The 27,558-nt window shown below is 43.1% G+C and overlaps 1 protein-coding gene across 1 annotated transcript; it reads right to left on the bottom strand.

Moving 5' to 3' along the window:
- Positions 1–1,282: 1,282 nt before the first annotated feature.
- Positions 1,283–25,077, bottom strand: LOC139386098 (TPA-induced transmembrane protein). Its single transcript, XM_071131522.1, has 9 exons — positions 24,547–25,077; positions 20,195–20,272; positions 19,231–19,332; positions 16,420–16,513; positions 14,213–14,373; positions 8,091–8,161; positions 5,293–5,474; positions 3,135–3,202; positions 1,283–2,012 (listed from the first exon to the last, which is right to left on the bottom strand). The coding sequence occupies exons 1-8, from the start codon at positions 24,631–24,633 to the stop codon at positions 3,156–3,158; spliced, it is 822 nt and encodes a 273-aa protein (XP_070987623.1). The 5' UTR covers positions 24,634–25,077; the 3' UTR covers positions 1,283–2,012; positions 3,135–3,155.
- Between the last annotated feature and the right edge of the window lie 2,481 nt (positions 25,078–27,558).

Genomic DNA, 27,558 nt, shown 5'->3' with positions numbered 1-27,558 from the left:
GATCAGAAATGTGGATCACGGACAACTTCTGTACTTGTAAACAACAACAACTTATTTACAGGAAAACAACAAAAATGCAACTTCCTGCAGGTGAATATCGTGGTCACTCAACTAGGACAACCCCGTTGCTAACTAGGACAACCCCATTGCTAACTAGGACAACCCCATTGCTAACTAGGACAACCCCGTTGCTAACTAGGACAACCCTGTTGCTAACTAGGACAACCCCGTTGCTAACTAGGACAACCCCGTTGCTAACTAGGACAACCCTGTTGCTAACTAGGACAATCCCGTTGCTAACTAGGACAACCCTGTTGCTAACTAGGACAATCCCGTTGCTAACTAGGACAACCCTGTTGCTAACTAGGACAACCCCGTTGCTAACTAGGACAACCCCGTTGCTAACTAGGACAACCCCGTTGCTAACTAGGACAACCCTGTTGCTAACTAGGACAACCCCGTTGCTAACTAGGACAACCCTGTTGCTAACTAGGACAACCCCGTTGCTAACTAGGACAACCCCGTCGCTAACTAGGACAACCCTGTTGCTAACTAGGACAACCCCGTTGCTAACTAGGACAACCCTGTTGCTAACTAGGACAACCCCGTTGCTAACTAGGACAACCCCGTTGCTAACTAGGACAACCCCGTTGCTAACTAGGACAACCCCGTTGCTAACTAGGACAACCCCGTTGCTAACTAGGACAACCCCGTTGCTAACTAGGACAACCCCGTTGCTAACTAGGACAACCCCGTTGCTAACTAGGACAACCCCGTTGCTAACTAGGACAACCCTGTTGCTAACTAGGACAACCCTGTTGCTAACTAGGACAACCCCGTTGCTAACTAGGACAACCCTGTTGCTAACTAGGACAACCCCGTCGCTAACTAGGACAACCCTGTTGCTAACTAGGACAACCCTGTTGCTAACTAGGACAACCCTGTTGCTAACTAGGACAACCCCGTCGCTAACTAGGACAACCCTGTTGCTAACTAGGACAACCCTGTTGCTAACTAGGACAACCCTGTTGCTAACTAGGACAACCCTGTTGCTAACTAGGACAACCCTGTTGCTAACTAGGACAACCCCGTCGCTAACTAGGACAACCCTGTTGCTAACTAGGACAACCCTGTTGCTAACTAGGACAACCCTGTTGCTAACTAGGACAACCCTGTTGCTAACAGGACAACCCTGTTGCTAACTAGGACAACCCGCTAACTAGGACAACCCTGTTGCTAACTAGGACAACCCTGTTGCTAACTAGGACAACTCCTTGCAGAGTACAATAAAAAACAAAACATTTATTTCACAAAATTACAAAATACAGTTTCCAATCGATTCATGTAAAATGTAAAATGTGAAAGAATATAGAGATTGAAGCAATGCCTCAAATTGGAATAGTTAGTTCTCTCAGACATGATATATAGACTATAGAGTAGGTATCAGGAAGTCATATTACAACTGATAAAAAGATCTTGGATTAAAAAAAAAAGATCTTGGATAAAAAAAGATCTTGGATAAAAAAAGATCTTGGATAAAAAAGATCTTGGATAAAAAACATCTTGGATAAAAAACATCTTGGATAAAAACATATTGGATAAAAACATCTTGGATAAAATCATCTTGGATAAAAACATCTGGCTTGGCCACAGACATTGTTAATCCACTTTGACACTTAACATGCAAACAAAATAATTCACCGTCAGACAAACACTTAATGTCAACACCCCATTATCCTCATTCCAAAAGTACACTTAGGCCTTTCCATTCTCTTGGCTACTTGAGATAGATGGAATGATTGGAATGTGCAGAAAAGTCTCATCAATGTCTATTTGTCATACAGTCTGTCAGGTTGTACATGCCACTGACACAGCAGTAGTGATCCAGTTTCACAGGGTTTCATTGTGTGTGTGTGTGTCTGGGTTGGTCCATGGGTTCTACGTAGCCGTCAGATATTCCACTCAATCAGATGGGTCTCTTGGATCTGCTCAAATCTCTTTGCTGGGAAACTCTTAAAATATAGAAACACATTTTTGTATTTACAACACTAGAACGTAAACATATTTCCCCTCTTTCTGGCTGTGGCCTCTTCCTCATGTCACTTCCTCATCCTCATGTCACTTCCTCATGTCACTTCCTCATCCTCATGCCACTTTCTCATCCTCATGTCACTTCCTCATCCTCATGTCACTTCCTCATCCTCATGCCACTTCCTCATCCTCATGCCACTTTCTCATCCTCATGTCACTTCCTCATCCTCATGTCACTTCCTCATGTCACTTCCTCATCCTCATGTCACTTCCTCATCCTCATGTCACTTCCTCATCCTCATGTCACTTTCTCATCCTCATGCCACTTCCTCATCCTCATGCCACTTTCTCATCCTCATGCCACTTCCTCATCCTCATGCCACTTCCTCATCCTCATGCCACTTCCTCATCCTCATGTCACTTCCTCATCCTCATGTCACTTCCTCATCCTCATGTCACTTCCTCATCCTCATGTCACTTCCTCATCCTCATGCCACTTCCTCATCCTCATGTCACTTCCTCATCCTCATGTCACTTCCTCATCCTCATGTCACTTCCTCATCCTCATGTCACTTCCTCATCCTCATGTCACTTCCTCATCCTCATGCCACTTCCTCATCCTCATGCCACTTCCTCATCCTCATGCCACTTCCTCATCCTCATGTCACTTCCTCATCCTCATGTCACTTCCTCATCCTCATGCCACTTCCTCATCCTCATGCCACTTCCTCATCCTCATGCCACTTCCTCATCCTCATGTCACTTCCTCATCCTCATGCCACTTTCTCATCCTCATGTCACTTCCTCATCCTCATGTCACTTCCTCATCCTCATGCCACTTCCTCATCCTCATGTCACTTCCTCATCCTCATGCCACTTCCTCATCCTCATGTCACTTCCTCATCCTCATGTCACATCCTCATGTCACTTCCTCATCCTCATGCCACTTCCTCATCCTCATGCCACTTCCTCATCCTCGTGTCACTTCCTCTGAGATATGGCTTGATGCATCATCATGACAGCAAAAACATCACAACACTACAGACAGTCAGACTGTTTCATGATAATGACCTACCCCCAGAGTATTGCTTATAATGACCTACCCCCAGAGTATTGCTTAGTCGTCACCAATACAGCACGCCACTTCTGCTCTCACTAGTCACTGAGCCAACTGCAAAGGACAAGGAATAAAGAGATGGCGCTAAGAATAACATCACAGGGACATTTCAGAATTTAAATTCATTTGTTTATATTTACGCAACAGATAATATTGTTATATTGTGAGGGTATGTGCTCGCATGTGTGCCACTCTCACCCTGCATGTCCAGTGTGTGTATCTCACCCTGCATGTCCAGTGTGTGTGTCTCACCCTGCATGTCCAGTGTGTGTATCTCACCCTGCATGTCCAGTGTGTGTGTCTCACCCTGCATGTCCAGTGTGTGTATCTCACCCTGCATGTCCAGTGTGTGTGTCTCACCCTGCATGTCCAGTGTGTGTATCTCACCCTGCATGTCCAGTGTGTGTGTCTCACCCTGCATGTCCAGTGTGTGTGTCTCACCCTGCATGTCCAGTGTGTGTGTCTCACCCTGCATGTCCAGTGTGTGTGTCTCACCCTGCATGTCCAGTGTGTGTGTCTCACCCTGCATGTCCAGTGTGTGTGTTGTGTCTCACCCTGCATGTCCAGTGTGTGTGTGTGTGTCTCACCCTGCATGTCCAGTGTGTGTGTCTCACCCTGCATGCCCAGTGTGTGTGTCTCATCCTGCATGTCCAGTGTGTGTGTCTCACCCTGCATGCCCAGTGTGTGTGTCTCATCCTGCATGTCCAGTGTGCGTCTCACCCTGCATGTCCAGTGTGTGAGTCTCATCCGCATGTCCAGTGTGTGTATCTCACCCTGCATGTCCAGTGTGTGTGTTTGTATCTCACCCTGCATGTCCAGTGTGTGTGTGTGTGTCTCACCCTGCATGTCCAGTGTGTGTGTGTGTGTGTGTGTGTGTGTCTCACCCTGCATGTCCAGTGTGTGTGTTGTGTCTCACCCTGCATGTCCAGTGTGTGTGTGTCTCACCCTGCATGTCCAGTGTGTGTGTCTCACCCTGCATGTCCAGTGTGTGTGTCTCACCCTGCATACCCAGTGTGCGTCTCACCCTGCATGTCCAGTGTGTGAGTCTCATCCGCATGTCCAGTGTGTGTATCTCACCCTGCATGTCCAGTGTGTGTGTCTCACCCTGCATGCCCAGTGTGTGTGTCTCATCCTGCATGTCCAGTGTGCGTCTCACCCTGCATGTCCAGTGTGTGTGTCTCACCCTGCATGTCCAGTGTGTGTGTCTCACCCTGCATGCCCAGTGTGTGTGTCTCATCCTGCATGTCCAGTGTGCGTCTCACCCTGCATGTCCAGTGTGTGTGTCTCACCCTGCATGTCCAGTGTGTGTGTCTCACCCTGCATGCCCAGTGTGTGTGTCTCATCCTGCATGTCCAGTGTGTGTGTTGTGTCTCACCCTGCATGTCCAGTGTGTGTGTGTGTGTCTCACCCTGCATGTCCAGTGTGTGTGTCTCACCCTGCATGCCCAGTGTGTGTGTCTCATCCTGCATGTCCAGTGTGCGTCTCACCCTGCATGTCCAGTGTGTGAGTCTCATCCGCATGTCCAGTGTGTGTATCTCACCCTGCATGTCCAGTGTGTGTGTTTGTATCTCACCCTGCATGTCCAGTGTGTGTGTGTGTGTCTCACCCTGCATGTCCAGTGTGTGTGTGTGTGTGTGTGTGTGTGTGTCTCACCCTGCATGTCCAGTGTGTGTGTTGTGTCTCACCCTGCATGTCCAGTGTGTGTGTGTCTCACCCTGCATGTCCAGTGTGTGTGTCTCATCCGCATGTCCAGTGTGTGTGTGTATCTCACCCTGCATGTCCAGTGTGTGTGTTTGTATCTCACCCTGCATGTCCAGTGTGTGTGTGTGTGTGTCTCACCCTGCATGTCCAGTGTGTGTGTGTGTGTGTCTCACCCTGCATGTCCAGTGTGTGTGTGTGTCTCACCCTGCATGTCCAATGTGTGTGTGTGTGTCTCACCCTGCATGTCCAGTGTGTGTGTTGTGTCTCACCCTGCATGTCCAGTGTGTGTGTGTGTGTGTGTGTGTCTCACCCTGCATGTCCAGTGTGTGTGTTGTGTCTCACCCTGCATGTCCAGTGTGTGTGTGTGTGTGTGTGTCTCACCCTGCATGTCCAGTGTGTGTGTGTGTCTCACCCTGCATGTCCAGTGTGTGTGTGTGTCTCACCCTGCATGTCCAGTGAAGCCGGGTGTATATACAGTGGGTGGTTGAGCTCAGGGTCTTGGTCATAGAGAGACTGTCTGAAGACATTATACACCATCTCTCTGCTCAGAGTGAACTGCTCCAACTCAGTATTATTCCGGGGCATCAGGAACCTCAGCCGGTAGTCAGCTTGCACAGAGCCGTTTCTGAGAGGAAGATCAGACCAGACAGTCAATCATACAGCGGTCTCAAATAAATCTGTGAAGGACCTCGGCGTCACTCTGGACCCTGATCTCTCTTTTGACGAACATATCAAGACTGTTTCAAGGACAGCTTTTTTTTCCCCATCTACGTAACATTACACAAAGAAGAAATCCGACATTTTCTGTCCAAAGAATGTGGCAGAAAAATGAACCCATGCTTTTGTTACTTCTAGGTTAGACTACTGCAATGATTTACTCTCAATGCGCTACCCGGATAAATCATTAAATAAACTTCAGTTAGTGCTAAATACGGCTGCTAGAATCCTGACTAGAACCAACAAATTTGATCATATTACTCCAGTGCTAGCCTCTCTACACTGGCTTCCTGTTAAGGCAAGGGCTGATTTCAAGGTTTTACTGCTAACCTACAAAGCATTACATGGGCTTGCTCCTACCTATCTATCTGATTTGGTCCTGCCGTACATACCTACACGTACGCTACGGTCACAAGACGCAGGCCTCCTAATTGTCCCTAGAATTTCTAAGCAAACAGCTGGAGGCAGGGCCTTCTCCTATAGAGCTCCATGTTTATGGAATGGTCTGCCTACCCATGTGAGAGACGCAGACTCGGTCTCAACCTTTAAGTCTTTATTAAAGACTCATCTCTTCAGTGGGTCATATGATTGAGTGTAGTCTGGCCCAGGAGTGTGAAGGTGAACGGAAAGGCTCTGGAGCAACGAACCGCCCTTGCTGTCTCTGCCTGGCCGGTTCCCCTCTTTCCACTGGGATTCCCTGCCTCTAACCCTATTACAGGGGCTGAGTCACTGGCTTACTGGTGCTCTTCCATGCCGTCCCTAGGAGGGGTGTGTCACCTGAGTGGGTTGAGTCACTGACGTGATCTTCCTGTCTGGGTTGCTGCCCCCCCTTTGGTTTGTGCCGTGGCAGAGATCTTTGTGGGCTATACTCAGCCTTGTCTCAGGATGGTAAGTTGGTGGTTGAAGAGATCCCTCTAGTGGTTTGGGGGCTGTGCTTTGGCAAAGTAGGTGGGGTTATATCCTGCCTGTTTGGCCCTGTCCGGGGGTATCATTGGATGGGGTCACAGTGTCTCCTGACCCCTCCTGTCTCAGCCTTCAGTATTTATGCTGCAGTAGTTTATGTGTCGGGGGGCTAGGGTCAGTTTGTTTCTCTTTCTGTCTCTCGGGGGACCTGAGCCCTAGGACCATGCCCCAGGACTACCAGGCTTGCTTGTCCCCAGTCCACCTGGCCGTGCTGCTGATCCAGTTTCAACTGTTCTGCCTGTGGCTATGGAACCCTGACCTGTTCACCGGACGTGCTACTGTGGGAGAAAGATGTACATATAGGGAGAAATGTAATACTGTACCACAAGAGAAAGATACACTTAGAGTGCATTTGCCATTCTGGTAAAAATGCATTGTCTATTGTATAGGACAGGAAGCCAAAGTAAGGCCATGAAAGCATAGGACAGCTGGACAAACCAAGGTCAGAGGGACATACAAAGGAGGGGGTCAGCCAAATGACCAACTGATGGACTATAGACATAGGACATATATTTTTAGGACATGAAGAGAAGAGACACATAGTCTACTAGTCCTAATAAGGACAGACATACCAAAGACCACACCAAGCTGAACATAGGATAAGATGGGCATGTATTATTTTTGGGACATGAAGAGGTCATGTCACCATTATAACTTGACTGAAAGCAGATATGGGCGTTATTGGGCGTGAACAAGCAGGAAGCACAGATTGAAAGATAATGGTGGCAGATGGACTGAGGGAAATAACTTCATTTGCATGTGGGATGGACTCATATGTTGTATGTGTATAAATCAGAGCCAGAGCTCTGGAAAAGGGTGTGTTCCGCGGACCATCTAGGCTTCTGATATGTTTGTATTAAAAACCTATATTGAATTCACAAGTTCTTGTAAGTGTTAAATTTTGTTACGATTCTCCACGACACTCCCTGTCCCAGACCTGCTGTTTTCAACTCTCCAGAGACAGCAGGAGCGGTAGAGATACTCTGAATCGGCTATGAAAAGCCAACTGGCATTTACTCCTGAGGTGCTGACCTGTTGCACAATCGACAACTACTGTGATTATTATTATTTCACCCTGCTGGTCATCTATGAACATTTGAACATCTTGGCCATGTTCTGTTATAATCTCCATCCGGCACAGCCAGAAGAGGACTGGCCACCCCTCATAGCCTGGTTCCTCTCTAGGTTTCTTCCTAGGTTTTGGCCTTTCTAGGGAGTTTTTCCTAGCCACCATGCTTCTACACCTGCATTGCTTGCTGTTTGGGGTTTTAGGCTGGGTTTCTGTACAGCACGTTGAGATATCAGCTGATGTAAATTTGATTTGATTTGAATCATCATGTCCTCGCTAGGACCAAGAGTTTTCCCAGAAGACTTGACCAAGAAAAATAGGCTTTACTGTAATTATATATGATTGCAATGAACCATGGGAAATAAATATAATATTTCCATCTGGTTCTCATTAAATGCAGAGTATAGTGGAAAGGACTGCACCGTACTGGAAATAGACAGCCTTTCAATGAACACAGTAAAAATATGTGTTCAATGATTTACTATGTGTTACCTGAAGTCAGAGATTTCAACACTGGAGAAGTAGCGACCCAGGGCCGGAGATGAACTGTAGAGGTCAGACAACTGAGTGGAGGGAGGGAGGGAGGGAGGGAGGGAGGGAGGGAGGGAGGGAGAGAGAGAGAGAGGGAGGGAGGGAGGGAGGGAGGGAGGGAGGGAGGGAGGGAGGGAGGGAGGGAGGGAGGGAGGGAGGGAGGGAGGGAGGGAGGGAGGGAGGGAGGGAGAGAGAGAGAGGGAGGGAGGGAGAAAAAAAGAGTAAGAATGAGAGTGTGAATGTCTTTCCTTGGAACTCAACTACCTCTCACTACTATGGAAGTTCCCTTGTTCCAGTTAAACCCTCCTCTTTCAGATTCCTTCCACATTCTAACTTAAACTGACAACACCAGAATACGCTAGGCAAGTGTGACAGAACAATAAATAAACAGAAACAGATGGTGGCACTTGAATTATTATGTTTTGCATGATAGTACTGTTTAACAAAAAGAGTGGTAATATTTTGAGAATAAACTCAAAATTAAATTTTGAGAATAAAGTCAACATTTTGAGAATAAAGTCGCAGTTTACTTCAAGATTAATGTAAGATATTTGGTTATTAAGTGCGTGACTCCCTGGCAACACTGTTGAAATGCCTGAGTTAAATGACCTGTGGAAACTATATATCCTTGCTCTTTTATAAAACAATAATATATAATATTATAAGTATCAGGACCTGGAGAAGGTTGTGAAACTTATTATTTTCAGAAGGAGGAACCGCGGTTACATACAAAGGTAGAGATGGGCGGGGTGTGTGTGTGTGTGTGTGTGTGTGTGTGTGTGTGGGCAGTAAAAAGTAGGGGCAACAACAAACAGCCATCAACCTAGTGATCTAATAATAACCTTGTTCACTCAATCTACAGATCAAATTTATTTACACATTGTATTGCTTAACCCTTATTTAAATAGGCAAGTTAGTTAAGTACCAATTCTTATTTCCAATGACGGTCTACTGGGAACAGTGTGTTAACTGCCTTGTTCAGGGGCAGAACGACAGGTTTATATACACTAGGCTACCTGTCTCCTCTAACCACTAGGCTACCTGCCTCCTCTAACCACTAGGCTACCTAGCTCCTCTAACCACTAGGCTACCTGGCTCCTCTAACCACTAGGCTACCTTCCTCCTCTAACCACGAGGCTACCTGCCTCCTCTAACCACTAGGCTACCTGCCTCCTCTAACCACTAGGCTACCTGCCTCCTCTAACCACTACGCTACCTGCCTCCTCTAACCACTAGGCTACCTCTCCTCTAACCACTAGGCTACCTGCCTCCTCTAACCACTAGGCTACCTGCCTCCTCTAACCACTAGGCTACCTGCCTCCTCTAACCACTAGGCTACCTGCCTCCTCTAACCACTAGGCTACCTGTCTCCTCTAACCACTAGGCTACCTGCCTCCTCTAACCACTAGGCTACCTGCCTCCTCTAACCACTAGGCTACCTGCCTCCTCTAACCACGAAGCTACCTGCCTCCTCTAACCACTAGGCTACCTGCCTCCTCTAACCACTAGGCTACCTGCCTCCTCTAACCACTAGGCTACCCGTCTCCTCTAACCACTAGGCTACCTGTCTCCTCTAACCACTAGGCTACCTGTCTCCTCTAACCACTAGGCTACCTGTCTCCTCTAACCACTAGGCTACCTGCCTCCTCTAACCACTAGGCTACCTGTCTCCTCTAACCACTAGGCTACCTGCCTCCTCTAACCACTAGGCTAGGCTACCTGTCTCCTCTATCCACTAGGCTAGGCTACCTGCCGCCCCAAATCTAATAACCTGCACGTACACACCATGTTTCCCCGTGGCAATTTCAGACTATAGGCATAAACTCTTCTAACCGGCCGGTGCATTATGAGCACAAACAAAAAAACTTGATTGCCTTTGTTACTGACTGAAGAGAACTGGGGCTGAGTCCCTGTCTGTCACTGACTGAAGAGAACTGGGGCTGAGTCCCTGTCTGTCACTGACTGAAGAGAACTGGGGCTGAGTCCCTGTCTGTCACTGACTGAAGAGAACTGGGGCTGAGTCCCTGTCTGTCACTGACTGAAGAGAACTGGGGCTGAGTCCCTGTCTGTCACTGACTGAAGAGAACTGGGGCTGAGTCCCTGTCTGTCACTGACTGAAGAGAACTGGGGCTGAGTCCCTGTCTGTCACTGACTGAAAAGAACTGGGGCTGAGTCCCTGTCTGTCACTGACTGAAGAGATCTGGGGCTGAGTCCCTGTCTGTAACTGACTGAAGAGAACTGGGGCTGAGTCCCTGTCTGTCACTGACTGAAGAGAACTGGGGCTGAGTCCCTGTCTGTCACTGACTGAAGAGAACTGGGGCTGAGTGCCTGTCAGTCTGACATCTGAATTCGCTACAACATAATGCCGCGTAGCCTAGGCGAACACAAAAATACATGAATATTGGCAGCTATTCGGGGTGCTTACCTAACAGTAGTATTTCCCCCTATTGGCAACTATCCTAACGGCTATAGGCTAGTAGTCTACGTGAAACAAGCGAATTGTCAGTATAGAGACAAAGTGGAGTAATTTTTGCCTAATGATAGCTAGCTGAAACTGGTTGGTTAGCTACCAGCAGATTCATGAAGCGTACGTAGTAACATTATGAGTTGGGATTATGTTTAATTGTTTGCTAGCTAGCTACATGTCTAAACAAAAGACTCCACTCTGCCAGTAACCATTTCACTGTAACGTTTACTCCTTCTGTATCCTGTGCATGTGACAAATAAACCTTGATTTTATTTGATATACTGTGTTTTTTTACCAGAGACGGTAATGTGAAGAACAAAATGACCTGCATCAAAGTCATATTAGGATATAGCATTAGGGCCAACGAGGCAGTGTCCAAGTTCTAAAATTATCCCGGTAGAATATATATATATGTATATATAATAACAAAAACAAATTAGCTAAAGTGAAGATATTGTAAGCTATATGATATGGTCATTATTTGAACTGGCTAGCCAGCTAACTTAACATTAGCTAGCTAGCTAACTTAACATGAGCTAGCTAGCTAACTTAACATTAGCTAGCTAGCTAACTTAACATTAGCTAGCCAGCTAACTTAACATTAGCTAGCCAGCTAACTTAACATTAGCTAGCCAGCTAACTTAACATTAGCTAGCCAGCTAACTTAACATTAGCTAGCCAGCTAACTTAACATTAGCTAGCTAGCTAACTTAACATTAGCTAGCTAACAAGCTAGAAATGATCCATACATTTTTTTTTAAAGTTGCTTTTAGTTGCCTGGTTTGCTAGATTGACCTAAATGAATAATGAATAATAATGAATAAATAAATAACATTTACTGAATTCATTTTAAAACTGATGGGTTTATTTATACACCAGTTGATGTTGCTGATGTCATGCAGCCTGTTGGTTTTTATGTTTATACTTTCCATAAAGACAATGACGAGTTTGATGTCTAATGACAGAATGTTCTGTGACAACTGTCTACAGATATAGTATAAACCATCCTTTAAACTTGAAATCTCTGATTTTAGTACCCAGCATACTTACTCTGTTTAGCACATGACCTCACATGTGAGGAGAAAGAGATGGGCGGGGCTCAGGCTTAAGAGGGTGTGAACGATGCTGAACGGGTGTAGACAAAGAAGAGCTCTCCAGTAGGTGTACTTTACCAAAACATTCAAAGGCCATTTTCTCCAAAGTGGGGTTACAGGTTTATCAACTTTCAAAGCAGAATTACTTTCCCATTGTTCCTCAACTGTAGTGTGTGATATACAAAGGGTGGGTCTAATTCTGAAAGCTGATTGGTTAAAACCGCATTCCAGCTGGTGTCTATTCCACAAGTTACCACCGGCTAAATCTATGATGTTAAAATGCCTATTTACTCTGTTCCATTTGACTGCTGCAATCCACTCTCTCATCAGCCCAGCCAGGCAATTTATAAACTTGATCTCCACTATAAAAAGCATCTAGACATTATCTCACATTTTTTAGGGGTTGAGGTCGGGTGATTGTGGAGGCCAGGCCACCTGATGCAGCACCCCATCACTCTCCTTCTTGGTCAAATAGCCCTTACACAGCCTGGAGGTGTGGTGTGTCATTGTCCTGTTGAAAAACAGGACCACTAAAACATATAGCATCAAAATGATGAAGACACTATGAAGAAAATTACTGTTTAAATGATATCGTACGTAGTTTTCAACTCAATTATATCAGATACGTGAAATATACAACTCCAGGAGAAGTGTGAAGTATATAAGCCCAAACCAGATGGGATGGCGTATCGCTGCAGAATGCTGTTGTAGCCATGCTGGTTAAGTGTGCCTTGAATTCTAAATAAATCAAAAGACAGTGTCACCAGCAAAGCACCATAACACCTCCTCCTCCTCCATGCTTCACGGTGGGAACCACACATGCAGAGATCATCTGTTCAACCACACGGTTGGAAACAAAAATCTCTCATTTGGACTCCAAACCGAAGGACAAATTTCCACCGCTCTACTTGTGTTTCTTGGCCCAAGCAAGTCTCTGAAGGACACCACCTATTGGTGTCCTTCATTAGTGGTTTCTTTGCAGCAATTCGACCTTGAAGACCTGATTCACACAGTCTCCTATGAACAGTTGATGTTGAGTTGTGTCTTGTTACTTGAACTCTGAAGCATTTATTTGAGCTGAAATTTCTGATGCTGGTAACTCCAACAAAATGATCCTCTGCAGCAGAGGTAACTCTGGGTCTTCCTTTCCTGTGGCGGTCCTTATGATACCCAGTTTCATCATAGCGCTTGATGGTTTTTGCGACTGCACTTGAAGAAACTTTCAAAGTTCTTGAAATGTTCCATATTGACTGACCTTCATGTCTTAAAGTAATGATGGACTGTCGTTTCTCTTTGCTTATTTCAGCTATTCTTGCCGTAATATGGACTTGGTATTTTACCAAATAGGGTTATCTTCTGTATAACCCACACATTGTCACAACACAACTGATTGGCTCAAACACATTAAGGAGGAAAGAAATTCCACACATTAACTAAAGCGTTAGTTCTAGTAGCTATGTTGACCATGACGTGACAACAATGTAGGCTGTGTGTAGCGGTTATGATATGAAGGTTTTGCTTATAACGTTTTTTTGTTGTTGCCTGGTCGCAGACAGCTAAATGTGTTGTGCACTGAAGTCCACAAGTGAAGGGAAAAGGTGAGAGGAGGGAGAGAGCGAAGTAGATAGATGCGTGAAGGAATGATATATACGACAAGCTGTTTTGTGTGTGGCTGCTATGAAAGTGAACTGTGTTTGCATTTGATCGGCGGGTGATTGTGCCTATTCTATGTTGAAAAACTAGACTAAAAACGGAAGCAAACGGGGATGATACCTAGTTGAATGTATTCAACTGAAATGTGTCTTTCACATACCTCATCCGACTCTGTGCGGTTCCTCATTCTGAAATGAATCTGTGGCGTAACCCTCTTTCAGGTCCTACTTTCAGTAATATGGTTATTATGTGCTAAGAGAGCAAGGATTTCCTTGCTACTAAATCCAATTCTAAAGTATAGTTTCACCAGGTCATCTAACTCAGGCATTTCAACAGTGGCGTGCAACAGGGAACCAGGGAGATATGTTGAAATAGGCTGTAACTGTGACTTGATTTAAAACATTTTGACACTTTATTCTCAACATTTTAAAAATTAAATAATAAACTAAGTACCACCACGTTAGCCTTTTTCCCCCTCTTCATTAGGCCCCAATCCTCTTCCGTAGAATCGGGGCGGCAGGGTAGCCTAGTGGTTAGAGCGTTGGACTAGGAAGGTTGCAAGTTCAAACCCCCGAGCTGACAAGGTGGAAATCTGTCGTTCTACCCCTGAACAGGCAGTTAACCCACTGTTCCTAGGCCGTCATTGAAAATAAGAATTTGTTCTTAACTGACTAGCCTAGTTAAATAAAGGTAAAAAATTTAAATGTTAAAATGTAAAATAAAACATTCCCAGCCAGATGATATGTTGTAGTAACTCACTTGTTATGAAACAAACACGCTTCAAACATGCATTCCTGATGCGTTGAAGGTCATAAATAGATTTACAGTGAGATTTTGAAACATTCCTGAAAGTCATAAATGCGAGGTACCTTCTCTTGCAGCTGGCTGGACAGGGTCTTACTCTGATTGGACGCTGGGGATAGCAGATCTGGTATGAATATCTGATTGGTCAGTCTGAAGCTTCCGTTGAAACATCGCGGCAGCTCAAACAACGCTGGATCGTACTTCTCGTCTATGTCATCATGGATTCCTGTTCAACCAGAGAGAAGAAGAGCCAGACAGTGTCATGGATTCCTGTTCAACCGGAGAGAAGAAGAGCCAGACAGTGTCATGGATCCCTGTTCAACCAGAGAGAAGAAGAGCCAGACAGTGTTATGGATCCCTGTTCAACCAGAGAGAAGAAGAGCCAGACAGTGTCATGGATCCCTGTTCAACCAGAGAGAAGAAGAGCCAGACAGTGTCATGGATCCCTGTTCAACCAGAGAGAAGAAGAGCCAGACAGTGTCATGAATCACTGTTCAACCAGACAGTGCCAGAACCAGACAGATAACACACGATCTACAACTGCTATTTTTAGTCACATGCATTATATATGAAGCAAGTTTTAAGGCACATGTCCACAATCTATTTTATTGTCTCCAATTCTATTTTTGTCTATTCCATTCTGCTCTATTCCACTCTGCTCTATTCCACTCTGCTCTATTCCACTCTATGCCATTCTGCTCTATTCCACTCTATTCCATTCTGCTCTATTCTGCTCTATTCCACTCTATTCCATTCCACTCTATTCAACTATATTCAACTCTGCTCTATTCCACTCTATTCCACTCTGCTCTATTCTACTCTATTCCATTCTACTCTATTCCATTCTACTCTATTCCATTCTGCTCTATTCCACTCTATTCTACTCTGCTCTATTCCACTCTATTCCATTCTGCTCTATTTCCGCTCTATGCCATTCTGCTCCATTCCATTCTGCTCTATTCCATTCTGCTCTATTCCACTCTATTCTACTCTATTCCATTCTGCTCTATTTCCGCTCTATGTCATTCTGCTCTATTCCATTCTGCTCTATTCCACTCTATTCTACTCTATTCCATTCTGCTCTATTCCACTCTGCTCGATTCCACTCTATTCCACTCTATGCCATTCTATTCCATTCTGCTCTATTTCCGCTCTATGCCATTCTGCTCTATTCCATTCTGCTCTATTCCATTCTGCTCTATTCCACTCTATTCTACTCTATTCCATTCTGCTCTATTCCACTCTATTCCACTCTATTCCATTCTGCTCTATTTCCGCTCTATGCCATTCTGCTCTATTCCATTCTGCTCTATTCCACTCTATTCTACTCTATTCCATTCTGCTCTATTCCACTCTGCTCGATTCCACTCTATTCCACTCTATTCCATTCTGCTCTATTTCCGCTCTATGCCATTCTGCTCTATTCCATTCTGCTCTATTCCAATCTATTCCACTCTGCTCTATTCCACTCTATTCTACTCTATTCCATTCTGCTCTATTCCACTCTATTCCACTCTGCTCTATTCCACTCTATTCCACTCTGCTCTATTCCACTCTATTCCATTCTGCTCCATTCTGCTCTATTCCATTCTGCTCTATTCCACTCTGCTCTATTCCACTCTGCTCTATTCCATTCTGCTCTATTCCACTCTGCTCGATTCCACTCTATTCCACTCTATTCCATTCTGCTCTATTTCCGCTCTATGCCATTCTGCTCTATTCCATTCTGCTCTATTCCATTCTGCTCTATTCCACTCTATTCTACTCTATTCCATTCTGCTCTATTCCACTCTATTCCACTCTGCTCTATTCCACTCTATTCCACTCTGCTCTATTCCATTCTGCTCTATTCCACTCTATTCCATTCTGCTCTATTCCACTCTATTCTACTCTATTCCATTCTGCTCTATTCCACTCTATTCCACTCTGCTCTATTCCACTCTATTCCACTCTGCTCTATTCCATTCTGCTCTATTCCACTCTATTCCACTCTGCTCTATTCCACTCTATTCCACTCTGCTCTATTCCATTCTGCTCCATTCTGCTCTATTCCATTCTGCTCTATTCCACTCTGCTCTATTCCACTCTGCTCTATTCCATTCTGCTCTATTCCACTCTGCTCTATTCCACTCTGCTCTATTCCACTCTGCTCTATTCCATTCTGCTCTATTCCACTCTGCTCTATTCCACTCTATTGTGGTAAAGACACGGATGAAATATGGTAAGGACAACCAGGGCATTAACAATAGAAGCGGAAACAGAAACGCTGTACCTAAACACACAGCGAAGGAGACTCCAATCACCAGCAGGATGAGGAAGATGAGGAAGATGAGGATCATCCACCGTCTTCTGTGCACCATGCAGGTCTACAAACAACACAATACACTTTACACTACACACAGCAAACCATTTTACATTTTGGTCATTTAGCAGACAAACAGAACAACACGACTCAATCTACAGACAAACAGATAGCAACACACAACAGTCAACAACACAATTCTGTCTATTGGAATGCAATTTAATTCAACTGATTGCAATGGAGAGTACAGGACTTACAGGCCTACTGTAAATTGATTTGAATGAATGAGTGGTTTGTTTGTCGTAGCCCCATGATGAATTTGCATGTAAAGTCTGAAGTCAAATACCAAAACTGCTGTCACAGAGCCAGACCGTTCTGCAGGCGTTGTGAGATCTGGTAACGGTGCTACCCAACTATTACCTGACACCTAACTCACCTGTTACCTGTTACCCAACTATTACCTGATACCTAACTGTTACCTGTTACCTAACTGTTACCTGATACCTAACTCACCTGTTACCTGTTACCCAACTATTACCTGATACCTAACTGTTACCTGTTACCTAACTGTTACCTGTTACCTAACTGTTACCTGTTACCTAACTGTTACCTGTTACCTAATTGTTACCTGTTACTTAACTGTTACCTGTTACTTAAATGTTACCTGTTACCTAACTGTTACATTCTACCTAAATGTTACCTGTTACTTAACTGTTACCTGTTACCTAACTGTTACCTGTTACTTAACTGTTACCTGTTACTTAAATGTTACCTGTTACCTAACTGTTACATTCTACCTAAATGTTACCTGTTACTTAACTGTTACCTGTTACCTAACTGTTACCTGTTACTTAACTGTTACCTTCTACCTAAATGTTACCTGTTACCTAACTGTTACCTGTTACCTAACTGTTACCTGTTACCTAACTGTTACCTGTTACTTAACTGTTACCTGTTACCTAACTGTTACCTGTTACCTAACTGTTACCTGTTACTTAACTGTTACCTGTTACCTAACTGTTACCGGTTACTTAACTGTTACCTTCTACCTAAATGTTACCTGTTACCTAACTGTTACCTGTTACCTAACTGTTACCTGTTACCTAACTGTTACCTGTTACTTAAATGTTACCTGTTACCTAACTGTTACATTCTACCTAAATGTTACCTGTTACCTAACTGTTACCTGTTACCTAACTGTTACCTGTTACTTAACTGTTACCTTCTACCTAACTGTTACCTTCTACTGTTACCTTCTTACTGTTACCTGTTACCTGCAACCTAACTGTTATCTAACTATTACCCATTACCCAACTGTTACCTGATACCTAACTGTTTTCTGTTACCTGCTACCTAACTGTTTCTGTTACCTGCTACCTAATTGTTTTCTATTACCTGCTACCTAACTGTTTTCTGTTACCTGCTACCTAACTGTTTTCTGTTACCTGTTACCTAACTGTCACCTTTGCCCTAACTGTTACCTGTTACCTAACTGTTATCTGATACCTAATTGTTACCTTCTACATATTTTTTGCCTGTCACCTAACTGTTACCTGTTATATAACTGTTACTTGCTACCGAACTGTTAACTGTTACCTAACTGTTACCAACTCTTACCTAATTGTTCCATAATTGTTACCTGCTACCAAAATGTCACCTGCTAATGAACTGTTAACTAACTGTTACCTAACTGTTCACTGCTGCCTAACTGTTACCTGTTACCTGTTACCTAACTGTTACCTGTTACCTAACTGTTACCTGTTACCTAACTGTTACCTGACTGTTATCTGATAGCTAACTGTTACCTATTAGTTAACTGATGCCTAACTGTTACCTGTTACCTAACTACTGTCTCATTGTTACCTGTTACCTAACTGTTACCTGTTACCTAAATGTTACCTGTTACCTAACTGTTACCTGTTACCTAACTACTGTCTCACTGTTACCTGTTACCTAAATGTTACCTGTTACCTAACTGTTACCTGTTACCTAAATGTTACCTGTTACCTAACTACTGTCTCACTGTTACCTGTTACCTAACTACTGTCTCACTGTTACCTGTTACCTAACTGTTACCTGTTACCTAACTACTGTCTCACTGTTACCTGTTACCTAAATGTTACCTGTTACCTAACTGTTACCTGTTACCTAACTGTTACCTGTTACCTAACTACTGTCTCACTGTTACCTGTTACCTAAATGTTACCTGTTACCTAACTGTTACCTGTTACCTAAATGTTCCCTGCTACCTAAATGTTACCTGCTACCTAAATGTTACCTGCTACCTAAATGTTACTTTTACCTAAATGTTACCTGGTACCTAACTACTGTCTCACTGTTACCTGTTACCTAAATTTTACCTGGTACCTAACTACTGTCTCACTGTTACCTGTTACCTGTTACCTAACTGTTGCCTATTACCTAAATGTTACCTGCTACCTAAATGTTACCTGCTGTTAACTTGTTCCTAACTGGGTTAAAGACAGGATGGAAGCCAACCACAGTCTGGTGAAGAACAGATACGACAACGCATGCTGAGGATTCTGTGACTAGAATTCTTTACAGACACATCTATATATGTATTTCACCACTTCCTTAGCACTGCAAAGAAGTTGGCTTGTTGATGTGAACCTTTCTCAGAGTTACACCATCTGCATGGTCACCCACCAACAACAACAACAATGAGATGTTAACATTTTTCGATTTGAATCAAAGATCCTGGATTCAATCATGACCAAGGGGTTGTTGAGAGAGACATGAAAAGCTGTGACACCTTAGTACCATTTCTTTGTTGGCGATGCTGTTCTGTACGTTGAGAGAGATCGACTCTTGGTTGACCTCTTGTCCATCAACCCAATGATGCCCGCCATTATCGACAGGAACCTGAGAACACACACCACGCACGTCAGTTTCCTCCACAACACTAAACAATGATGTGGAGACAGGGTTATTGTCTTACCCTGAATGTTATATCATGATATCATGATGTTGTAGCATGCCAACCCAGCCTAACGCTGAATGAGAAACCTGACCTGCTCCTTGTTCAACTTTGAAACCTAGTTCCTTCACATTGACACTTCAGATATTATAATGTGTATCACTACTAATCACTCACCTTCATCAGAGTGGTCTGTCTGTCTCTGTCTGTCTGTCTGTCTGTCTGTCTGTCTGTCTGTCTGTCTGTCTGTCATGCACACTGAAAACATTCATTTTCACTTTCTGTTTCTCATCAAAGTCAGATGTTCCTTTAGTCATGTGCCACTTCCCTGACACCACACTCCCTTGGCTGTTTACATACTGCACCGTCACAATGACACCATACCCCCTTGGCTGTTTACATACTGCACCATCACAATGACACCATACCCCCTTGGCTGTTTACATACTGCACCACTACAATGACACCATACCCCCTTGGCTGTTTACATACTGCACCATCACAATGACACCATACCCCCTTGGTTGTTTACATACTGCACCATCACAATGACACCATACCCCCTTGGCTGTTTACATACTGCACCATCACTGCTACAATGACACCATACCCCCTTGGCTGTTTACATACTGCACCATCACTGCTACAATGACACTTATGACAGTGAGGATGTGGTTGTGGTTACAATTAGACAGTAGTCCTTCCAACAGTAGGCTAGACATATTTTTCCCTGTGCTGTATACAAAAAGGCCACTGTGTTGCTGAGGGAGAAAGTACTTCAGCCACCAAATGGCAGTGATGACCCACCTGTTCAGGAGAAAGCAGGGGGTTTCCTTCCTCTGCTGCGTCATTGGTGGTCAGCATAGGTCTATTACCTGAAGTCATCTGCAATATGGAATATGGAATTATACAAACATTCTAATGGACATTCTAATGTTCTAATGGACATTCTAATGTTCTAATGGACATTCTAATGGACATTCTAATGTTCTAATGAACATTCTAATGGACATTCTAATGAATATTCTAATGGACATTCTAATGGACATTCTAATGTTCTAATGGACATTCTAATATTCTAATGGACATTCTAATGTTCTAATTGACACTCTAATGGACATTCTAATGGACATTCTAATTGAATACTTGTTCAATCAGTATTCTATTAGCTGTTCTGCCTAAATAAAAAAGGTACTTATGAGCTGCATGTTTTTGAAAAGGATATGTGAGAGGATGTTTACAGAAGCCAAGTTTTTATTACACTCCCTGAATGATATGCAGAAGCCAAATCAAATGTTTGTCCACCTGGCTGCATGTTCCAACTGAAACACATGCACGTTTCTGCAAGAATGTCCTCTGATCATGGACAAATGTATGACTCTGGATTGCAAGACAAGTGAATGTTGCCAAAACAATGTCTAGCACTTCTGTGGCAACAATCAATGACATTATGAAACTATGGAGCAATCAATGTGAGCAGAAAGAAACAACCTTGGGTTGTTACTGGGCAAAATACAGTGATTATGTAGTGGGAGTTCAGATGCCTTGCCTGTCCTGACATGACATCCTCTCTCTTAATGCTGCGAAGCAGACAAGTCCTTGTTCAATGGTATAGAGGCTCTCAAGTTACATCTCATTCACAGCAGGCTGGTTTGTTTTCACCAATCAGGAACAGCTGGGTAAAACTATACATCAATACAATACACATTACTATTAATCTGATCATGTTTATCCTTCAATACATCCTTGGGTGATAGAAGGTTTCAACAAAACAGAGACCAGGCTGTGTTGTTTTGAGTTAGTTAATTTGATGAAGATGATAACTCTGAACTCATGCCTTGTCAATCAATGTTAACCGTATGAGTCCCGAGACCCCATCCCCCCGAAGTAATTGGCTTTTCATTTATCTGACATTCATTTATCTGCATTTGCAGCCCTTATATTTAGCTCCTCTATGAATGTGTTTGTACCAGTTTCCTTTTAGGACAAGCAGGGCCTCATGTAGAACAGAACACAAAACTATTAAAAACAAAGACCTGTTAAAAACCTGTTAAAAATGTTGCTACCAATGGATTCAGAAAACAATAGACAAATTCAAGTCTGTAGCTCCAACACTGTTTAGAAGGGGTTTATGAGTCCAAATCGTGCCGGCATCGCGGTGAGACTGATTGGGTTCATGTTTGACCACGAACGTCATGGTGGTGTCCCCAGAGTAGTGGGTTTTCAGCTACCGTTCTTACGGTCTTTCCACCCACAACCAGGACAGGAGATGAATCCTAACACAGCCTTTACAGGGCTGATAGCATGCAGAATGAGTTGATATCTTTCTGAAAGATCATATACACTTTTACACTACACTAGGAGACATCAATAACTATAATCTAATTCAGACTAGGAGACATCAGTAACTACAATCTCATTCAGACTGGGAGACATCAGGAACTATAATCTCATTCAGACTAGGAGACATCAGTAACTACAATCTCTTTTAGACTAGGAGACATCGTTAACTATAATGTCTCATTCTTACCTCTTATCTACATACCTGTGGAAGATGAGTTAAAACATATATTTTAAAGGTAAATGAATCATTGATAAACCCCATCATAAGGCCTGTATGGCTGCATCAGAAACCATTGGTGAACAAATTCAATCTTCTATAACGGGGTGACAAATAGACGTATCATTAGGGACCCAATGCAACAAGTCAACAATGTAGACTAACGGTATTGCTGTTTAATAATATGACAGATTGGACTCCAAACGTGTCACGCCCGGACCTTCGAGGGCCTTTTTATGTCTCTATTTGGGTTGGTCAAGGTGTGATTTGGGTGGGCATTCTATGTTCTGATTTCTATGTTTTTGTGTTTCTATGTTTTGGCCGGGCATGGTTCCCAATCAGAGGTCTATCGTTGTCTCTGGGAACCATACGTAGGCAGCCCTTTTTCCCTCCTGCCATTGTGGGAAGTTGTCTTTGTTAGTTGCCCTATGTAAGCTTCACGGTCGTTTTTGTTATTTCTTGTTTTGTTTGGCGACATTTTAACAAATAAAAGAAAATGTACGCTCACCACGCTGCACCTTGGTCTCATTCCGACGACGGCTGTGACAAAATGTTTCTAAGAGGTGTTGTTTAATTGTTTAATTAATTTAGCAGGAGATATTTAAGGAAGGTCAGACAGTCACTCAGGACTACAAGGTTTTGGTAAACACTCTAAATCCCTCATTTGGGAAAGTTCCGGAAAGTAAATGTTCCCTAATTTCACAAAATGCGGTAATGAAATGTGACATTTTAGTTTTTTTATATATATTTTTTTTAACTTAGAACTATATAGGACATCGATACGTGGCAGGTAACAGGATCTTCAGGAAACAGGTTCAAAATGTTCACCCAATATCTGCCGACCTCGGCATTGCAGCCTGTCTTATTTAGGCCCCATGTTCACCGTCTTTGGAGAAGGGTGTAATGGCCGTTTCTTGATGTGAAATGACATGCATTGATGCTCGCTATTTGGTCTGTGGCCGTTTCTTTTGCGTCGTGGACAACAGTTGACGACAACTGTAGCATTTATAGCTTAGCCTAACCCTCTCTCTTGTCCTAACCTTAACCTCTTTTCACCTAACCTGCCATGCTAATTCACCTAACCTGCCATGCTAATTCACCTAACCTGCCATGCTAATTCACCTAACCTGCCATGCTAATTCACCTAACCTGCCATGCTAATTCACCTAACCTGCCATGCTAATTCACCTAACCTGCCACTTTAATCATCCTAACCTGCCATGCTAATTCACCTAACCTGCCATGCTAATTCACCTAACCTGCCATGCTAATTCACCTAACCTGCCACTTTAATCATCCTAACCTGCCATGCTAATTCACCTAACCTGCCATGCTAATTCACCTAACCTGCCATGCTAATTCACCTAACCTGCCATGCTAATTCACCTAACCTGCCACTTTAATCATCCTAACCTGCTATGTAATCAAATCATCTGTGTCGAGAAACTATTAGTCTCATAACACTAATGGTTTGTTAACGTAGCAGGTTAGGAGAACTAACGTAGCAGGTTAGGATAACTAACGTAGCAAGTTAGGAGAACTAACGTAGCAGGTTAGGAGAACTAACGTAGCAGGTTAGGAGAATTAACGTAGCAGGTTAGGAGAACTAACGTAGCAGGTTAGGAGAACTAACGTGGCAGGTTAGGAGAATTAACATAGCAGGTTAGGATAATTAATGTAGCAGGTTAGGAGAATTAACGTAGCAGGTTAGGAGAACTAATGTAGCAGGTTAGGAGAACTAACGTAGCAGGTTAGGAGAACTAACGTAGTAGGTTAGGAGAACTAATGTAGCAGGTTAGGAGAAAAAACGTGGCAGGTTAGGAGAATTAACGTGGCAGGTTAGAAGAATTAAGGTAGCAGGTTAGGAGAACTAACGTAGCAGGTTAGGAGAACTAACGTAGCAGGTTAGGAGAATTAACGTGGCAGATTAGGAGAACTAACGTAGCAGGTTAGGAGAACTAACGTGGCAGGTTAGGAGAACTAACGTAGCAGGTTAGGAGAACTAATGTAGCAGGTAAGGATAATTAACATGGCAGGTTAGGAGAATTAAAATGGCAGGTTAGGAGAACTAACGTAGCAGGTTAGGAGAACTAATGTAGCAGGTTAGGAGAATTAACATGGCAGGTTAGGAGAATTAAAATGGCAGGTTAGGAGAACTAACGTAGCAGGTTAGGAGAACTAACGTAGCAGGTTAGGAGACTGAGGTTAAGGTTAAGAAAAGGGTTAGGTTTAGCAACAATGCTACTGTTGTCAACAACTGTTATCCCAAATGCGACAACTAGATAGAGCTGTAATTGTAGTCACAATGGTACAAACCATCAGTAACGTAAAACCTGAACTGACCAACCAATCAATGAACTGAACAATGGCATGCACTAATGGGCGTTTCCTGACATCAAGGAACGCCCAATTCAAGAAACGCGCCGAATGTCGGTCTGCAATACACCATATTGGACTTTTGTGCATTTGAAAAGCTGCGTTGTGTTGTCAAGGTTGACGTAGCCTACAACTGAACCGAAACTTATCGACTTTCAATAACAGCCTACCTTTTTTCTTTCTATTTATGAATATGGCATTCATCGATTCGATTTAAACTCACCTGTTGCTTAGAGGTATTTTCAGCATGGTGATTGTTGTTGTCAAGGCTTACAGAGCATTGAACCGGCTGTAACTCGATGCTGTCCATGTTTCTCAAGTTATTACAATACTCGGGAATAATTTCCACAAACCCGGAACTATGAGACGATTTGACCCTTTATCAGTCTCAAGACAGTAGGCTATATTCAATAACGAAGATTTAATCAATACTGACGTACATGATAAGTTATGAAAATATTGTTGTAGTCTAATCAGCGTTGTGATACGACTTCCATTGGACTATTCCTTTCTGCCCTGCCCAGCTGGGTTGTCCCAGGTGACTTTCCCTTGTCAAGTTTCGACGGAAGAAGGCGTTGTCTTTACTCAGAGCGAGAAAGAATAAAAGAAAAGAGAGTTCCCAAATGTGTCAAATAGAAGACCAACGGAAGCAGCTTTCCCTGCCAATAATGTCTGTTCCCATACAACGTTTAGATTTCATTCCATAGGCATTTTCCAGGACGTTTGACGCTTGTTGAGTAGGCTAGAATGTGTTACTTCGGTCCTGTAGGAATGTGCCCTAATATTGACATGTAGTCAATATTGATAAACCATGGAATAGAACGGAATAGAGTAGAATGGAATAGAGTAGAATGGAATATCATTTATTACAATAGAATATAATTTATTAGAATGGAATAGAATGTATTAGAATAGAATGGAATAGAATGTATTAGAATAGAATGGAATATAATTTATTAGAATGGAATAGAATGTATTAGAATAGAATGGAATAGAATGTATTAGAATAGAATGGAATATAATTTATTAGAATGGAATCGAATAGAATGTATTAGAATGGAATAGAATGTATTAGAATAGAATGGAATAGGCAGGTATAGAAGGGAAGGTTTTACTGTTAAAAAAAAGTTAAATAAAGTTAAATAAAATACAAATAGTTGGGAGTATTACGCCCCCATGTGTAAGAAGTGAGTACTGCGGGAAAGTACGGAGTACTGACCTCTGTTCTGTCAATATTGACATTACAATAAACATTTAATCATCTGTTCTCCTTTTTTTTCAAATCCAAAAAGTGTAAGCATACACAGCCACATTAGAATAAAACAATGCCTTGTATGACTACTGTCTATACAGGCAAGAAATACTGTCGTCCTACCAGTGGAGGCTCCTCAGAGGAGGAAGGGGAGGACCATGCTACTCAGTGTTTCATTTTATACACTTTTTTTTATAGTGAAACACTAAAAATGTTATCCTTTTTAGATAAATCTCGAATAAATATATTCACTTCACCAAATAACTGATTAAAACACACTGCTTTGCAATTAAGGTCTACAGTAGCCTCAACAACACCCTCTAGGGTAGCACCATGGTTTAGCCGGAGGACAGCTACGTTCCGTCCTCCTCTGGGTACATTGACTTCAATACAAAACCTAGGAGGATCATGGTTCTCACCCCCTTTCATGAACCCAAACAGTAATTATGACAACTTCCGGAGGACGTCCTCCAACCTATCAGAGTTCTTGCAACATGAACTGACATGTTGTCCACGAAATTAAAGGATCAGATAATGAATCTAGTACTGAAAGCATCAGCTACAGGTAAGTAGCACTGCAGTGTATAAAATGTGGTGAGTAGTTGACTCAAAGAGAGAGAAAAACAATAGTTGAACAGTTTGAACAAATTAATCAGAAGCAGCAGAGAGAGAGAGAGAGCTAGCTATATTTCATTGTACTCTTTCTTCTTCTTAGTTTATCTTTCACATGCTTAGCTAATGCAGCTAATTTAGCCTCCTCAACAACCTGAGTCAAACTGAGAGGAGTGTCATTTATGTTAGCTAGCTGGCTAAGGCTATCCAACACTGCAAGTCTTCCAAGTCAAGGTAAGCGTTCAGTTTTATTAATTTTTATTGCCAACAAGGCCCGTAGGTGTTACTGCTAAACTGCTTGCTGTACACTGCACTGCGTGATTGTACACATGGATTGGTGTCACGTGTGCTACTTCTCCGGCCTCCGGTTACCAGGCTGCTCGTTATGGCGCACACCTGTCACCATCGTTACGAGCGTCGTCAGACTAACTTTTGGACTCCATCACTTCCCTGATTACCTTCCCTATATATGTCTCTCCCTTTGGTTCCTTCCCTATATATGTCACTCCCTTTGGTTCCTTCCCTATATATGTCCCTCCCTTTGGTTCCTTCCCTATATATGTCACTCCTTTTGGTTCCTTCCCTATATATGTCACTCCCTTTGGTTCCTTCTCTATATATGTCACTCCCTTTGGTTCCTTCCCTATATATGTCTCTCCCTTTGGTTCCTTCTCTATATATGTCTCTCCCTTTGGTTCCTTCCCTATATATGTCACTCCCTTTGGTTCCTACCCTATATATATATGACTCCCTTTGGTTCCTACCCTATATATATATGACTCCCTTTGGTTCCTACCCTATATATGTCTCTCCCTTTGGTTCCTTCCCTATATATGTCACTCCCTTTGGTTCCTACCCTATATATATATATGACTCCCTTTGGTTCCTACCCTATATATATATGACTCCCTTTGGTTCCTTCCCTATATATGTCCCTCCCTTTGGTTCCTTCCCTATATATGTCACTCCCTTCGGTTCCTTCCCTATATATGTCACTCCTTTGGTTCCTTCTCTATATATGTCACTCCCTTTGGTTCCTTCCCTATATATGTCCCTCCCTTTGGTTCCTTCCCTATATATGTCTCTCCCTTTGGTTCCTTCTCTATATATGTCTCTCCCTTTGGTTCCTACCCTATATATGTCTCTCCCTTTGGTTCCTACCCTATATATGTCTCTCCCTTTGGTTCCTTCCCTATATATGTCACTCCCTTTGGTTCCTACCCTATATATATATATGACTCCCTTTGGTTCCTACCCTATATATATATGACTCCCTTTGGTTCCTACCCTATATATGTCTCTCCCTTTGGTTCCTTCCCTATATATGTCACTTCCTTTGGTTCCTACCCTATATATGTCTCTCCCTTTGGT

The sequence above is a fragment of the Oncorhynchus clarkii genome, chromosome 27, assembly GCF_045791955.1.
Source record: "Oncorhynchus clarkii lewisi isolate Uvic-CL-2024 chromosome 27, UVic_Ocla_1.0, whole genome shotgun sequence".
NCBI lineage: Eukaryota > Metazoa > Chordata > Actinopteri > Salmoniformes > Salmonidae > Oncorhynchus > Oncorhynchus clarkii.
The sequence above is the reverse complement of the archived record's forward strand: the minus strand, read 5'-3'. Positions and strand labels throughout refer to the sequence as shown.

Excerpts from the sequence above, each read along its gene's own strand:
- LOC139386098 (XM_071131522.1), bottom strand. The coding sequence starts at position 24,633 with ATGGACAGCATCGAGTTACAGCCGGTTCAATGCTCTGTAAGCCTTGAC. Across the intron at positions 19,333-20,194 it reads CCCTGCTTTCTCCTGAACAG|GTTCCTGTCGATAATGGCGG; the intron begins GTGGGTCATCAC and ends GTGTGTTCTCAG. Across the intron at positions 8,162-14,212 it reads CCAGCCAGCTGCAAGAGAAG|TTGTCTGACCTCTACAGTTC; the intron begins GTACCTCGCATT and ends CCCTCCACTCAG.